At 34.4% G+C, this 17,412-nt stretch overlaps 1 protein-coding gene across 1 annotated transcript in view; it reads right to left on the bottom strand.

Moving 5' to 3' along the window:
- COL24A1 (collagen type XXIV alpha 1 chain) overlaps positions 1–17,412 on the bottom strand; it is a 354,155-nt gene continuing 336,743 nt past the window's right edge. Inside the window, exons 55-61 of the mRNA XM_051999253.1 lie at positions 17,176–17,211; positions 17,045–17,071; positions 15,240–15,305; positions 14,387–14,555; positions 10,970–11,079; positions 4,485–4,700; positions 1–1,218 (exon numbers count right to left, since the gene is read on the bottom strand). Of these exons, the coding sequence (XP_051855213.1) occupies positions 1,072–1,218; positions 4,485–4,700; positions 10,970–11,079; positions 14,387–14,555; positions 15,240–15,305; positions 17,045–17,071; positions 17,176–17,211 (771 nt within the window). The 3' untranslated portion in view covers positions 1–1,071. The remainder of the gene's footprint in view (positions 1,219–4,484; positions 4,701–10,969; positions 11,080–14,386; positions 14,556–15,239; positions 15,306–17,044; positions 17,072–17,175; positions 17,212–17,412) is intronic.

Consider the following 17,412-nt stretch of genomic DNA (forward strand, 5'->3'; position numbering starts at 1 on the left):
TTTCTAGGATGCAAAAATATTTATGGTGGTTATAATTTAAAACAGCAGCAACTCAAAATATATGCTGTATTAACAATTTCCAAAAGTTACAAAAACATATATACAAAGCATCATCTCAGATGATCATGGTGTTTAAAATAGTACTCTAATTCAGAAAGTATAAATCCAAACCTACTACTGTATGTAGCTGTTCTGAAGTATTTTTTACAATGGTTTTAAAAATAAAAACAAAATGAAGAAATTCCCCCAAACTGTCCTGCACAAGATACAACGTGCTAATGTCTAGTCCACATCCATAACAAAAAAAAAAAATTTAAGAACAAGGATTTCATATAAATAACATTTTTCTTAAAGTATGTGACCAAACAAATTAAAATAAGTACTAACAACCAAAACATATCTTGATGTAACCAGTACACATAGCTTTAAAGAATGACAACAACAATGGTGGGAACCAAATGCTTGATGCTAAAGCCAGAAGCACCTTAGGTTTGAACGAGCACCTTGCAACACAAACAGGCAACACATAAGAGGTAGTGTACCCTTGCCTAAGATGTACATGCCCTCTAGGGACCAGAATACAGCTTAGTGGTGGGGAAAATAAGATTTAATGAACGGTGACTTAATTTATTCTCAGACAGAAACTATTGCACATTAGGGAGCATTAGCCAGTATTGCTCCATGGTAGTATATGTCTCCAGCTGTCTGTAGGGGATTTATTTTTACAGTGCTGTCAAATAGGTTAAGAACACAAGACCCTGAAGAATTCCATAATCAGATATAAATTTCAGTCCCAGGGAATTCTACAAGAAAGCATTGATCAGTATATATTTCTTAAAAAATTAAATATCATTTATCAATATCATAGTCCTTTTATTTAAAAAAAATGCCTTTTCTCCTTCTTAGGAGGAAGTCTTTTTTCTTCCTGAGATTCTTAAACTATAGCCAATGCTTTGTTTCACACATTTCCCAAAATTTTTGTAATGATGGTCTTCATCTGTATTTTTTTTTCCCTTTTGCAACAATTCCCTGGCCATCAATCAGATTGAATCCTGAACTGATTCAGAGTCCTTAGAGAAAGCACACAGAACTGCTTTCAATGTAGTGTTTCTGTCCTGTTTTGAGATGAGGAAGTTTATGTACTTCAATCACTGGGAGTTGATTAGGGTCCTGAGTGTGAAAAAGGAATTTTGCTTTATGCCAGCTGCCATCTTGAATCTGTAAATACACACAGAAACATGTTTTTCATATGCAACTTTTCATTGATAATTAACATCATCAAAAAAAGACCTCTATATTCACAAAATAGAAACTCTGAGCTCTGCTACTTCTCCTTCTATCTTCAATGTTTTCTTTGCTTCTCACCTTCACACTCCAACCAGCTCTGATGCCTATTTACTGGTTATCATGGAGCTGGTTGGAGAGAAAGAGTCTGTTCCATTTCTCACATTGAGTAGTTCACAGGCCTCTACTTCTCTGGGATATTTCTTTATATAAGATGAAAAGCTTTCCTGACTGCAAGTAAATTTAACTCCTTTAGTCTGCCTATTCCTTGGAAGCCTCAAAATCATCATAATCATAGAATTTATTAATCACAGTATCATATTTCATATTAAAAAGAATTCATTTCCATAGTTCCCCAATTTGTTCATTATATATTTAACACTCATCTGGACCTCAAATATAATAAAATGACCTGTGATTATAATTCAGTGAAATTAAACTCAGAAGAGAATGAAAAGGATAAGCTAATTTCCAAAGTTTAATTTAATTCATTCAATAAAACTTTATGCAATAAACTGTGTAGGTTTTATGGTAGCTACCATGAATTTTAAGAAATGGTCCCAGACATTCAGGAACTTACTTTTTTTTTATTATAGCTTTTTATATACAAGACATACGCAAGGGTAATTTTTCAACATTGACCCTTGCAAAAACTTCTGTTTCAACTTTTCTCCTCTTTCCCTCTCCCCTCTCCCCTAGATGGCAGGTAGTCCTACACATGTTAGATATAGGAACTTACTTTTAATAGGAAAGTTTTAGTAAATGGTAAATTTTTCTGTATGAGATAAAGAGATAGTCCTAAAAGAGGTCAGAAGTAGGAAAAAAAATCATTTTTAATTGGATTGACCAAGGCAAGTATGTTTCAGGTATGAAGTAGATTTGAGGTGCATCTTGTAAGATAAACAGATAGAAGTTCAGCAAACAGAGAGCAGCACAATAAGGGAGAGCATTTCAGATGAAGGGTTGGAATGACAGGAGCAAAATCACTGAGGCTAGAAAGAACAAGATACACTTGGGATTTTAGATCTGGAAGGGAAATTCGAGCTCATCTATTATAAAACCTCATTTGACAAATGAAGAAACTAAGGTCCAATTATCCACTGATTAGAATCAGGATAGAATTCAGAACCCCTGATTTTCAGTCCTATGCAATATTTTTATAATTCAAATTTTATAATTTACATTCCAATAAATTATACTCAATCCCTATTTGAAAGGTTGTCACAAATCTTTATTTGAGGGCTTATAATAATGGGGAGTTTACTCTTTCTAATGTGACCCATTCCATTTTTGGCAAATTCTAATTATTAGGATATTTTCCCATATATTGAAATTGAAAAGTTTATAGTTATAAGTCAATTGCATTAAATATAAGGAAAAATACATGCCTGAAATACTTCATTAATGGTATGAAAACTCATTGAAGGTAAGTGCAATGCAATTTATTTTTATTGTTTTCCTGAAGCAGTTTGCTAAACAAAGGAGGAGCTTAATATTTATGGAATCGAATGGAATTGAACTGTTTCATCTATTTGAACACTGACAAATAAAGTCTGATTTTACTAGTCTAGAGAAAAATAAATTCTCTCTGTTCACAATACAATTAAACTAAAAGAAATAGATGTTCATACATCTCATGTTCATACTAATTTTAAAAATTGATCACTGACTCTATTTCAGTGTAATGTATATAACTTTAAAATGTCATTCCATTCCTTTCTTACCTTGCATTCATCTGTAAGCACCTTTGGTTCAAGTACCGTGTTTTCTTCAAAGATCTGGCCATTCCATCCCTTGAAACTGATAGGTGATCTTGGGGCATTAGTCCTTTGAGTTGTCCATACTGGTGTGTTCAGACAATGAATAGTGATGATATGGGTAGCTTCTGAGCTCAGCAAATGAAGGAAGTTCATCTGGACTTTCCCAATTCCAAACTCCAACTAATTTCATGAAAATAATACTTATGTTATGAGATGTGGCAATTGAACAATTTTTTGTCTTGTAGCAAATGGGGCTAAACATGGCAGATATCATATATATCTTCCAGGAATTTTATGAAATATGTGATTATAATTCACAGGAATAATTTGATATTCAAGTAATTATGTTTTCATATGCAAAATGCAGTTCTGACTTGCTACTGATCTCCTCTTTCCCTCTCCCCTCTCCCCTAGATGGCAGGTAGTCCTATACATGTTAGATATAGGAACTTACTTTTAATAGGAAAGTTTTAGTAAATGGTAAATTTTTCTGTATGAGATAAAGAGATAGTCCTAAAAGAGGTCAGAGGTAGGAAAAAAAAATCATTTTTAATTGGATTGACCAAGGCAAGTATGTTTCAGGTATGAAGTAGATTTGAGCTGCATCTTGTAAGATAAACAGATAGAAGTTCAGCAAACAGAGAGCAGCACAATAAGGGAGAGCATTTCAGATGAAGGGTTGGAATGACAGGAGCAAAATCACTGAGGCTAGAAAGAACAAGATACACTTGGGATTTTAGATCTGGAAGGGAAATTCGAGCTCATCTATTATAAAACCTCATTTGACAAATGAAGAAACTAAGGTCCAATTATCCACTGATTAGAATCAGGATAGAATTCAGAACTCCTGATTTTCAGTCCTATGCAATATTTTTATAATTCAAATTTTATAATTTACATTCCAATAAATTATACTCAATCCCTATTTGAAAGGTTGTCACAAATCTTTATTTGAGGGCTTATAATAATGGGGAGTTTACTCTTTCTAATGTGACCCATTCCATTTTTGGCAAATTCTAATTATTAGGATATTTTCCCATATATTGAAATTGAAAAGTTTATAGTTATAAGTCAATTGCATTAAATATAAGGAAAAATACATGCCTGAAATACTTCATTAATGGTATGAAAACTCATTGAAGGTAAGTGCAATGCAATTTATTTTTATTGTTTTCCTGAAGCAGTTTGCTAAACAAAGGAGGAGCTTAATATTTATGGAATCGAATGGAATTGAACTGTTTCATCTATTTGAACACTGACAAATAAAGTCTGATTTTACTAGTCTAGAGAAAAATAAATTCTCTCTGTTCACAATACAATTAAACTAAAAGAAATAGATGTTCATACATCTCATGTTCATACTAATTTTAAAAATTGATCACTGACTCTATTTCAGTGTAATGTATATAACTTTAAAATGTCATTCCATTCCTTTCTTACCTTGCATTCATCTGTAAGCACCTTTGGTTCAAGTACCGTGTTTTCTTCAAAGATCTGGCCATTCCATCCCTTGAAACTGATAGGTGATCTTGGGGCATTAGTCCTTTGAGTTGTCCATACTGGTGTGTTCAGACAATGAATAGTGATGATATGGGTAGCTTCTGAGCTCAGCAAATGAAGGAAGTTCATCTGGACTTTCCCAATTCCAAACTCCAACTAATTTCATGAAAATAATACTTATGTTATGAGATGTGGCAATTGAACAATTTTTTGTCTTGTAGCAAATGGGGCTAAACATGGCAGATATCATATATATCTTCCAGGAATTTTATGAAATATGTGATTATAATTCACAGGAATAATTTGATATTCAAGTAATTATGTTTTCATATGCAAAATGCAGTTCTGACTTGCTACTGATCTCTTAAGATCTCTTCCCCTTCCTCAAATCTAAATCCCACTTCAATCAATCAATAATTAAAAATCTACTAAGTGCTAAGTACTGTACTGGGCTCCTATGAATCCAAAATCAAAAGTGAAACAATTCCTGCTCTCAAGGAACTTTCATTCTAATTGATTAGATCATGTATGTACAAGGTGCCCCAAAAGTCTTACTGCAGTTTTAAGCTTCAATATCTTAAATTTATACAAAATAAAGACAAGGCATTTTTTTTTTCTGAGAACCACTGAATCTCAGAGTTGGAAGAGGCCTTAGAGGTCCTCTAGGCTAGACTAGAGGTGTCAAACAGGTAGAGATATTGGGGGCGGGGTCAACAACATTCCCAATTACCTTCCAAAAACAGATTAAAATATAATTGGGAAATTTAACAAAATAAATAAAAATGCAAGAAAACATAGATAACAACAATATGTCAATTCAGGGATCCTTAATATACCTACAAATAACCTTCATTTCTAATTGACTTTGATACCCTTGAGCTACACCAATCCATAATTACATTCTGGCTTGGGATTCAAAAATTTAACTGAAACCAATCTTTCCATCATTATCAATGAATGGGCTGATTCTGGTTTGTATTACAGAAGGTTGTAGAAGAAAAAGGAGATAAGGAAGAACTTAGGTTGAATAATAAAGAAAATTGTCTACGTGAATTAGAGAGGTTTGGACTAGTGAATTTGGTCAGTTTGAATTATGGAAGAGAGAAGTTGAGAAAATTTTGAAGAATAATCTTCAGACCCAAGTACTATTTCAGAATTTCCTTTCTAGTAATAGAGAAGTAGATTCATAAAAAAGTTAAAGAGAATTACAAGAATCCTAATAACTTGGGAAGATAGAGTCAATTTAAGGATAATTAGTTGGAAAGACTAGACAAAGTAAGAAAAGCTAAGTGTCAATTAGACTGTTCACGTGAATTGATAAACTGGTGTGTGGGGCAAATTAGTGATGAAGCTAGGACTGGACCTGGGTACGAGGAAGGCAAGTATGACTGGATAAATATGACAAAAACCTGTAAACAATTATACACTCTATCCAGGTGGCTGATGCCATATGAATGACTTCTTCACAACTAAAACAATCAATTGATGGAATCAATTAATGGAAATCAATTAATGGAATAATTTCCCTCAAGAAGGGATGATTTCCCTTCCTTAGAAGTTTTTAAACAGAGGTTGGACAATCATTTGTTGAGTGTGTGACAGTAGGGATTCCTTTTTGTGTTTAAAGCTTTTCAGGAACTGGCTCTTTTTTATCTTTCCAATTTTTTCCTCTACTTTATTGCTCTCCACATATTCTACAATCCAATGACTCTGCCTCCTTTCTGTTTCTTACATAAATACTCCAGCTTCCCACTCTGCACTTAATTTTTTTTTTTTTTACAACACTCAGGCATTTCCCCTAGCTATTCTTTATACCTGTGATTCTCTCCTTATTTTCCACTTCTTGGTTTCTCTGATTTCCTTCCAGTCTCAGCTAATATCCCACCTGTTGCAAGAAGCTTTCTGGGCCTTTTCTAAGCTTAGTGCCTTCCCAATGAGAAAACCAGCCAATTAATTCCATATGGATCATGTATGCATTAGGTCCAGAAACACCTATGAGTTCCCCGAGGGCAAACTTTCTTTGTAAACACAGTGCTTGGTATAGTGCCTGGCACATAGTAAGCACTTGAGAAGTGCTTTGGCTACTGATTGTATGGACTGTGCTGGATGGCTGCTGAAAGACTCTGCTTTCAGATTCCACTATTTATAAGGGCATAGGGTGAGGATGATGCAATCCCCCATATGGAAGAGGCTGCAAGTCTGCCTTCAGAAAGGCGTGATGACATGTCATAGAAATGTTCTGATTTGGAGCAAGTTCAGTAGATGGGTCTGATTTGTTAACTGTGATTTGAGGAAAAGAACGATTAATTAATTGATTGTCTAGCTGGCCCAGACATTGGTCTTTGGCTATTCCCAAACTTATTAGTGTTGGAGAAAGTAAGAGAGAGGTCTCAGACTTTCATCTCCCCAGTGGGACTGGAGTGAAGCCTACTGTTCATGGTCTGCAGATTGCTTCTGTCCTAAATTTTTTTTCCTTCTTTGAGGTAAAAGAAAATGCAGAGAGCTACAACCTTGTGTACTCTAGAATGTTAGGCAAATAAGCCCTCAGAGGTTTGGGAACTGGAGTATATGCTAGAGTTTGATGAAAACTGAAGACAGAAAAATTAGGTCCAGAACCACCTACTTTTCCTAGCCCAGCAGTAGTAGAGCCAAAGACTGATCTATCCATTAGTCATCTAGCTTTTGTCAGGGATCTTGGGATCCCTTTGATCTGATCTTGGGATCAAATGCTATATAGATATATCTTAAGGTTGAGTCTGCTTTCCTAACTGAAATGGCAGAGGTAAAAACCAAGTCCCAGGTATTAGCAAAAATATTTGTACTTCTGTTTATTCTCTATCTTTGCAGTAAATAGTTTTATGTAAAAGCTAATTGGTATTAACTGAAATTGGGAATCTAATCATTGTTGATTAACAATGGGAGAATCCCTCCCAACCCTGTAGAGGTACCCCCAGAACCTTTAAGGGTCAGTTGTAGTTGTCCTTTCAAGAAGTGGTGGGTTCCTCCATCCCCTCCTTGAATATTTTAAAGCAAAAACTGGAGGAACATTTTTTCTGGTATAGAAGAGAGTAAAGCCAAAGAATCACTTTACTTATTCTTTGAGATCTTGATTCCTAAATCCAATGACCTCTTTTCAGGCCTTATAGTATGACTTTTCTGGAATTTTTGTCACAATTATTAAGGGCACTCCTCTCAGATACTCTTTCTCTTCCCTCTCAGTTTCTGAGACATTGTTCTCTTTGGAGTTCTTTCTGAGAAATCCCCTGTATTTTTGGCTGTTCTCCCTTAGTTTCTTTTGTTGGATCATCAGATCACCATCCCTCTCCATACCATAAATAAGATGTCAGAACTTCCAAAGCTCAGTCAAGCTCTGTTTTCTCTCTTTACTCTTGACATTTCCTTGTATGTATCTTGTAGTTTGCCTAATCATTGCCCCTCTCCCAGCAGAATGCAAACTCCTTTATCACAAACACCTAGAAAAATATCTACTATATATAAAGCATTTAAAAATTGGTGAAATTATATTTATTGAATCCCCTCTACAAAGCAACTATTGGCAAGCAGTAAGCATGATTATGCCTTTGCATTAAGACCACTAAGGTGTACTGCCACAGGAGGCACAATAGCCAACATTTGGCAAGCTTTGATTTGGAGAGTTTTGTCCATGAGGGACAAAAACTGGATTTGTTGTCTTGGTGGGACACTTTTAGAGAAAGAACAAGAGTTTGAATAGGGGTGACAATGATGGAAAATTGAATAACATTCTATGTCTCTGCTTGGTCATTACTTTGGATTTTCAGAGAGAGGGGGCCAGGAGGGAGAAAACAATGGGAAGGTCATGAAGAGGGGAACAAAGAAATAGGAACAGATAACAAAATAAAGACAACCTAAAGACTGGGCAGGACGAAGGAACCACAGCAGTTGTACTCATTCAGAAATGTTATTAAAACCACTCAAAAAACTGGAGAACTCTATCCTGTTTTCCATGATGACTCAGACTTCCAGAGAATTGAGTAGGGTGACATGGATAAGTCAGAGGGAAGAATAAGACTATCTTTGTTACATTGACTTAGTACCATCCCAAAAGACAACAAATTTCCTTTTACTCCAGCTTTTGGAGGTGAAAAATGAAGATATATTTTGTCAAGATTTCTCAGTGGAGCATACTCCCCAAATATTAAAAGATCATTGTTAGTTCTATCTTCTGGCAATTGCTAGGTAGAGATATGGGCTGCATATTTCAATTTGGAAAGAAAATCTTTACTCCTTAATGGCCACACATTTTCATGTCACTGATTTTTTTTGACTAATGGTTCTAATCCACATGTAGCAAAAAACGCACAGCTGCACTTGTGCCAAGAACTTCTCTTCATTTACTGTCTTCTAGGTGTAATTTTTCTTCATAAAGGGAGGGGGACTAACTGGGCAAGGTTTGGATTCTCTTGACACTCCACTGTCATTCCATTTCTATCCAACCCCTACACTGTTCCAGGCAAGGTCTTTGCCTGGTATTAATTAAATCCATAGCTTTGTCATTGTAGCCAACAGTAAAAATCAATCTTGATGCATGTGATTCTCTGTAAAACTATCTGGACAACAAGCAGGTTATTCTCTCAAGGTCTTCTTCATGCAACCTAATTGAATCTATGTCTACATTTGCTATCGCCTAGTTTCCTGTTATTTTCCTATTGCAGTTGATACTTTAGGAAGGACAGAATTCATGCACTTGAATTCTTAGCCTTTCTACAAGAGAGAGTGTCAAAGAGAAGTTCTTCTAAGGTTGAAGATGTCAGAACTCAAGATTGATCTTTAGGGGAAGAGAACTGGAAAGGAGTTCCCATAAAACAGAAGGATAATTGAAATTTGGGCTACAAAAGAAAATATAAGTACACACACAAAAAAGCTGGAATATATCTAGATCTGGAAAGGAACTTGCTCATTCACATGGTCTTAATAGGAAATCATATACATCTACAAGTTGGAAAATGTGCATTGTGGAACGACTCAGAATTATCCCTATACCTTAAGGACTATATTGGTCCAAAGGGAGGGTGCATCCATATCTCTCCATAGGTATGAAGGGTTGTTTGATGCTCTCCAAAAAAGAAAGAAAAGTTTCCCTGCAAATCAAAGACCTCAGATCAGAGGCCATTCTGCTTCTTTCAGGCTAACTAAAAAACAACAGTTTTGCTATCTTAGTCTGAGTGCTTACTTGGGACCCTTTAAAGGAGAGACCAAATTCTGATGTTCCAAGAGGAAATCTTGAGAAATTGAGCCAAATAGACTATTATTAAAAGAGGCCCCTAAAGATGAATGAGGTATGTTATATCAGGGGCTAGGCCAAAAGAATAAGGAGATGATATATATATTCTCTCTCTCTCTCTCTCTCTCTCTCTCTCTCTCTCTCTCTCTCTCTCTCTCTCTCTCTCAAAGAAAGACTTCTCTGTTAGTGTGAAGGTCAAATGCTCCACCATAGGAAGTTCTAGAAAACCCATTTATAAGAGAGATAAACATAGGCTTTGTTTCCTCAATTTAATATAAGCATATTATTTGGAATGAAGTTTTTTTTTTTTTGCTTCATACATGTTTTAAACATATGGCCAAAAGTAGATTTTAAAAATCCCTAATATCTATAGAATAATTAATTTATGACTAGAAGGAAAAAATACTTAAAGAAAGACAGTATTTAATGACATCCAGGGAAGGTTAATTTTTACCTTTTACTTTATAGATGATGTTCAATATTAATAGTTTTTGTGCTGAGTTTTTTTATAATGACATCAGTATCATTAAAATTTATATCATTAGTCACTGATGACAGACACTGTAGCTGACAGAGGCATATGTGTATGTAAAACATATTACATATAAGTTATATGAGAGGAAGCATGGTGTGATAGATAGAAGGCTAGTCTTGGAGTAAGGAAAAGATGGGTTCAAGTCTTGCCTTGGAAATGTTAGATGTGTGATCATAATAAATTTATTTAATCTCTTAGTACTTCAGGGAACTCTCTAGTCAGGGCTTCCACATGGGAATTTTTCCAATATATACATATTTATATACACACATACATGTATATGTATATACATAAATATTTATCAGAAATATTTTTATACATACACATATGTATATACAGATGTCTATAGTGTGTATATATACACATGTGTATACATATATATATATATATATATAGACACATTTATTTATTAAAGATCATCAATAGAATTTTGGAAAAAAATAAGAATTTTTTTTACTTACCTTGAATAGACAGTTTAAAAAGTCAGATAATTTTACTTCTTATGTTCTTGGGGTAATAGAACTTTGTCCTCATGTATAATTAAGGATCATCATATCTACAGTTATCTGGATGTTTGAACCTGAGAACGAGTCTGGCTAATTGTGCTAAAATAAGAGATATACACACCTTTGTCACAGATACAGGAGATAAGCACGTTTGGCCACCGGCACTGAAATTGCAGAAAACCTCAATGGCATCAGAAGGGCACCCAAGATTTGGATCAATCCAGTATTTTCCTATCAATTTATAGAAAAAAAAAGAGTGGATTAAGTGTTAAACTAAAACGTATTTGAAACATTCTTAAAGATTGTTTGGAAGATGTTTTTTAATGTTTTTTTTTTTTTTTGAGAAACAGTTAGATTCCCAAAACTCCAATGTTCATAAATCTGTTTTCATCCAGCAAGAGAATGTGCTGTAAAAATCATCATAAGAAATAAGAAAACTATTTTTCAACTATTTTCATTTCATCAAAGATCCTAGAGACTTAAAAGAGAGTTTAGAACTTGCTTAATCTAACACTTTCATTTTAATATGTGAGGAAACTAAGATATAAAGGGGTTAAATGCCTTGCCAACATCACAAAAAATAGCAGTAAAGACAACACTAGGACCTAGATCTTTGGATTCCCAGTTTGAGTCCTTCCTTATCTCATGCTGCCTCCTAATAGAATCAGTAATGATGTTATATAATGATATATCTTTAGACTGGATCATCACACTGGATTTTCTCAAAGTCCCAGAACAGGTTTAATCTATTGAAGCTTTAGTATTTTAAGCTTAAATAGCTTAAAACTGTACTAAGCCTTCTGGGATACCCTATTGAGTTAGGAAAGAACATTTTGGTCAAAAATATGAAGTTATTTTTGTAAATCACTAAGACAAATATATGAATATTTCTACTCAAGTTCAGCTAATAACATGTCAGTAATAATTACTGCTAAATAGCTCCATATTTTAAAAATATCTCAAAGTTAAGGAAACATTCTTTACAAAACCATGAAGTACACAGTAGAAGTGCCATCATCTCTATTTTTCAAGGAAATTAAGAGGAAGGGAAATTTAGTGAGTTGCCCACATTTGCAGTTAATAAGAGTCAACTTAGATTTAGGATGAGGGTTCTTGACACTGTATCAAGACTCTTTCATATTGTCTATGAAAGAATCTTCATAAGATTATAGAAATAAAAGGATCTACTAGTGGTGAAAATAAAAGAGGAATGGGTTGATAGCTAAGTGGAATGATGGATAAAACACTGGGCCTGAAGACAGAAAATAAGAATTAAAATTTGACTTCAGATACTTACTAACTGTATAACCCAGATAATACATTGCATAAAACCGGAGAAGGAAATGGCAAGCCAGCCTGATATCTTTCCCATGGACAGTTATTAAGGTCCATGGGGCCACAAAGAATGAACAGAATCAAAAACTAATGATAAGAGAACTCATGCAGTGCAGCATATACACGGACAAAGATTCTACCTATAACATAGTCAAGAAATTTATTAATGAGATAGAACTCAAAGCTTCCCTACACTTTTGGGTCACTCTAATTGTTAGGGGATTTTTCTTTACATAAAGCACCTACAACTTCTATCTATTGGCTCCAGTTCTGCCTTCTGAGGTCAAGTCTAAATCCTCTTTCACATGACAGTTCTTCCAGTACTTGAAGAAAGTTCTCATATTTTCTGTTTTTTATTTCCAAGCTTAACCTACTAAGTTCTTTCAACTGACCCTCATGTGGTCTGAATTTTAAGTTCTTTACTATCTTCATTCCCATCTTCTGATTACTCTTTAACTTGTCAATATAAAATGTAGCCCAGAATGGATCATAGTATTTCCAATGCAGATTGACTGATACAGAGCACAGTGGGATTTGAAATTAAGTAGTCCTTTTTCTTATATTTCTGTTAAGGTACAATAATCCTGCATTCACTTTCTTGGTCATATCATTTTGATGGTTCACATTGAGTGTGAAGTCCCCTCAAATTTCCATATCTCTTTCACTTGCATCTCTAGACACAAGCCTCCCCCATCTTGTACTTGTGAAACCGACTGCTTAAACCCAGGCATAGAAATGAACATTTATTCTTATTAAACTTCATCCCATTCAATTTGGTACAATCTTCTGGGCCATCTTGTTTAAATACTAATTGTCACCCAATCTATTTGCCTATTCTTTTTACTTTTTTGACATCTGAAAATTTGAAAATGATTCCATTTATCTCTTTACTCAAGTTATTGATTGAAAAAAAGCAGCAGAAGGCCAAGCAAAGATGTCGTGGATGCTCCAATGAAAATTCCCTTTCAAGATGATGTCATACCATTAATGATCTAGAAGTTTGTAAAGGAAAGAAATCTAGACAATTTTTTTGGAGAAAGTTCTGGTGACATATTTTCATTATTTCTTAGAAAGTGATGTTTTCTGCCAGAAGTCTCTGAAATGGTCTATAAGATAATCTCCATTGCCAATCAGATTTAGGAAAAAGGTGAAATTTATCTTCAGCATCTTTCTTCTTCATTTTACTGCGTAGTACTTCAACAAAAGTAACACATATAGGGAACATATATTCTGATAGAGACAAATGTGAAAATGGATCTACACTACAGAAAATTTTTGTCAAAATATTTGTTTAAACTGACAGATTGGGCCCCCTTGAAGATTTTGGCCAAAATGATTAATTAGCAGGTGTTCCAGCTTCAGATGGAGAGCAGATTTGCATTTGACAGCTAGGGATGATGCTGTCATCAGTGCTGCTCACCAGATGCCTGGGACTAACTATATTTACCAATGTTGCCCTTTGAAACTGGTGTTCTGATTAATTTTTCCTTTCTCCTCCCTTTTGAGGGAGGCAGTTAGCACAGACAGAGATCTGTCTTTGAGATTTTTTTTTTTCAAGGAGTACTGGAACTGAAGAATATCTTAAAGAACCAAGCCATATCATTTGATACAGTGAATTTACATGCACAGGGGCTAAAGAATGAATTTTTTTTAAATTTCAAAATAAAATGACAATATATACAAATTATTATTTGTATTTAAAGTATTTTCCATATATATGAGGAATTATAGTAAAATTATATACAAAAATATTTTTAGAGAAACATGTCACTTGATCCTTCTGTTGTTAACTAGCTCTTTGTGTGAGTCAGTTTTTCTCTCTCCATCTCTGTTCCTGTCTCTCTTTTTCTTTCTGTCTCTGTCTCTTTTTTCTCTCTCCATCTTTGTTTTCAAGTAAAGGAATAAGAAAAATTTCCCCTATAATTGTGGGTGGCAAAGAGTATGAGAATTGGTCTGAGCCAACCTGAATGAATGTTGGGCATCTTGGCCACTAAGGACAGTAGATTCTCTTTTGAAAATGGAATTGTGAAGCTCTTTACCATCATGTCTTTGATTATTTAGGAAGAGTGTCTAGGAGAAAAAGGTAATATCCTTTCATCATGTTAAAATGCTACTTTATAGGATAGAAATATAAAGGCTTTTTTCAAATTTCAAACCCACCAATAAAAAAGTTTAATGACATCACAAAACTGAGAGTACCTACCATTTGTCACTTTACGTTCACAGTTAAGCAAATCTCTACAGATGCGAGCTGGGTTATCTCGTGTGCCAAGAGGGTTCTTGATGCTGTGTAGTAAATTACTGAGATAGTGCAGGGTTTTGAATATTTCTGCACTGTGGTCCAGTAAAGTCACTTCAGTATTCTGGTAGTTCTGCCAAGCCACCGTGATGATCACATTAGCATGGAGCAGCCATCACAGAAGATTAAATCCAATGACCAACACAAATCACAGACAGGCAGGAAGCATGTCCATAGCATGGAAAGAATCATATGGGAGGCAAATGTAAGATAGAAGAAAATTTAAAAATATATGGATTTAAAAATATAAAATATATTAATATCTACCTACATTAAAAAAATGAAATGATACTTCACTTCCTCTCCCCCTCTATACCCATTTTATATATTTGCAAGAAATCTAAGATAATAATGGAAAAAAGAAGAAAGTATTATACCTACTGAGGTATGTTCTTTTGATCTTTTATTGTTTGGTAAGTATTTGATTAAGAAAGCCAAGAAGCAATAATAGCCAATCCTCTTTTTAGGAGAATAGCTAACTCATTCTACTACTTTACTCTAAATTCCTCAATAGTAAATCATTTAACAGTGTAAAGATTGTGCCCTAAAAATGTTCTCTTAAAAAGCATCCTCTGTATACATTTGTGTTTAATCATATTAGAAACAGCTAACTTTTTCCATGAAAAAGCAGTCTCATATTTTTCAATATGTTTTAAATACAATCTTTGTGATGAAGCCACATTTTGGCCTCCTAAAAAATAACTCTCTATAATTTGTATATTCTACATGCCAATGTAAATAAAGCAAAATATATTACCTCCATCTGTAGTGCAGTATTTGATTCAATCAAGGCTTGAATAGCAGCATTGATATCTATTTGTTTCTGCATAAAACAAAACCGTTTCAGATCAGCAACAAGATCAACATGGAGTACTCTAAGTGGAGGCTGTAAATTCTTAAGGCAGTGCTATTCCAGGATACCAGACATATTATCTGAAGCGGGTGTACGGGGTGGTGGTTTATAGCTTATGGTTCGACAGTTCTTGCAGACATAGCCTGGCTCTCTGAAAGGACAACATACTGCCTTCGCTCAAATCTCAAAGGTCTCTTAATTAATGTAGGAATAAAATCACAGCTCTTAAATGAAAAAACTATTTGTCCACACCATAGGAAAATGGAGGAAAGAGCTACTCAAGTGGAAGATGAATGAAATCTGATCCTCATTTTAATGAATTGAAAAGTAAAGAATAAATAACTTTAGTAACTTTTAATAGTTGCATTCTTGGAGGGAAAGCAGAATAAAATAATACTGTCCTGAAGTAGTTACCACATTAGTTTAAACTGATACTTTTGTGGTCTTAAAAACAATTTTGGTAAGTAGGAAAATGTGCCATTACTCCCAAAAGAAATAATACAGAAAGAATTCAATCTACCACTGTATTTAATAAAAGATATTTTTAGAGAAAGACTCAACAGAACCATGAGTACAACTCAAGTCTTTCAGCAATTCTTTTTCTTTTTCTTTTTACTGAGAAACCAAAATGGCAAGGAAGGAGCTGTGAATTGGTAGAACATCCTGGGTTGGCACACGACCAAGTTAGCTAATCCTTTAATTTGAGTTCAGAAAAATCCTACTGCTTGTTTTCTTGGAAACCCATAGCATGGGAACTTTCAGTAATTCTCTCAATTTGTTAGTAACTTTTGCTACTTAAACTATACTTTAAGCATTCGGGCATCTCTGCAAAATGATTGAACTATATAAAGAATGTACTTCTGGGAGCTTCAACATGGTGTTCTAAGCTGAAGTGTGGGTTCTTCAGTTTGCCTCCCCAGATTGATTTAATCGTCCTGACTAATAAGTCAGTTTGTAATGGGGGAGATGGGAACATACCTAGAATATGGCCTACATAAAAGGTTGGAAGAAATCATAGAAAAATGGTTATCATTGGCAACATTTCTATCTTTCAGTTTGCTATTATGGTTTTCATGACAGAAGAATATTTGTGAACATGATGTTTTATGGAAATTTTAACTTTGGATCAGGTTCTTTTTCTATAGACCAAAGAACAAGAAGGCCTAGTCTCCAAGGGGAATTCCTGGTTTAAATACTTGTAGATATCTAGGATTCCTGACTTCTTAGTCTTATTTTATTCTATGGACCATGTGACTGCTCTCTTAACTCAGTCTTTTACTAGTACATGAAATACAATAGAAGGAAACATACCCATTCATTTCCAAAAACCATTCTTCACTTTAATGAACAGAGTGGAAAAATGTATGCAAATTTTCTCAAGTGGGAAACACACATAATGTTCCAAATGCTAACATTTAAAAGTGTAACTTTCCACTATACCCTTCTGAGATGATAAATGATCTCCTGACACTTGTTTACTCTTGGAAAGGAAAAGAGGAATGGGAAGGGAACAAACATTTATTATGTGCCTATTAATGTGCCAAGCATTGTGCTAGCTACTTTAAAAATAATGTCTCAAGGTCAGTACAGTATTGGGAAGGCAACAATATGGGTAGTGTACACAAAGCTAGAACACAGAAATAGTGCTCATCAGAAAACATTTTTTAAGTATGAAATTATTCTATGGACTTAAAGAATGTGGAACTTACTCGTGGTCCTGGTGCTCCTGGTGGGCCCTGAAAAACAGAACAGATTTTTTGTCCTTTTTTTAAATAAAAAACTTTTTCAATTAAGCACACGTGTGAATTTCAGGTGTAAGCCTAATGGCAGGTAAACTTACAGGTGGTCCGGGATGACCTCTAGGTCCTTGGGGACCCTGAAAAAAAGATACAGAATATGAATACTATTCTTTTTGCTTAGGGTGCAATAATAGAAGGTAGTTGTTATCTTTTCTTTGTAAGTAGCCAAAAGAAAATTGCAAAATTGATTCACTGCTTTGAAATATATGAGGGACTTTTTCTCATCCTTTCCCAGAGGTTATATTCTAGTGCAAAATCCCTTAATTTGGTTTTTGGAG

The sequence above is a fragment of the Antechinus flavipes genome, chromosome 4 (assembly GCF_016432865.1).
Source record: "Antechinus flavipes isolate AdamAnt ecotype Samford, QLD, Australia chromosome 4, AdamAnt_v2, whole genome shotgun sequence".
Taxonomy (NCBI): Eukaryota; Metazoa; Chordata; class Mammalia; order Dasyuromorphia; family Dasyuridae; genus Antechinus; species Antechinus flavipes.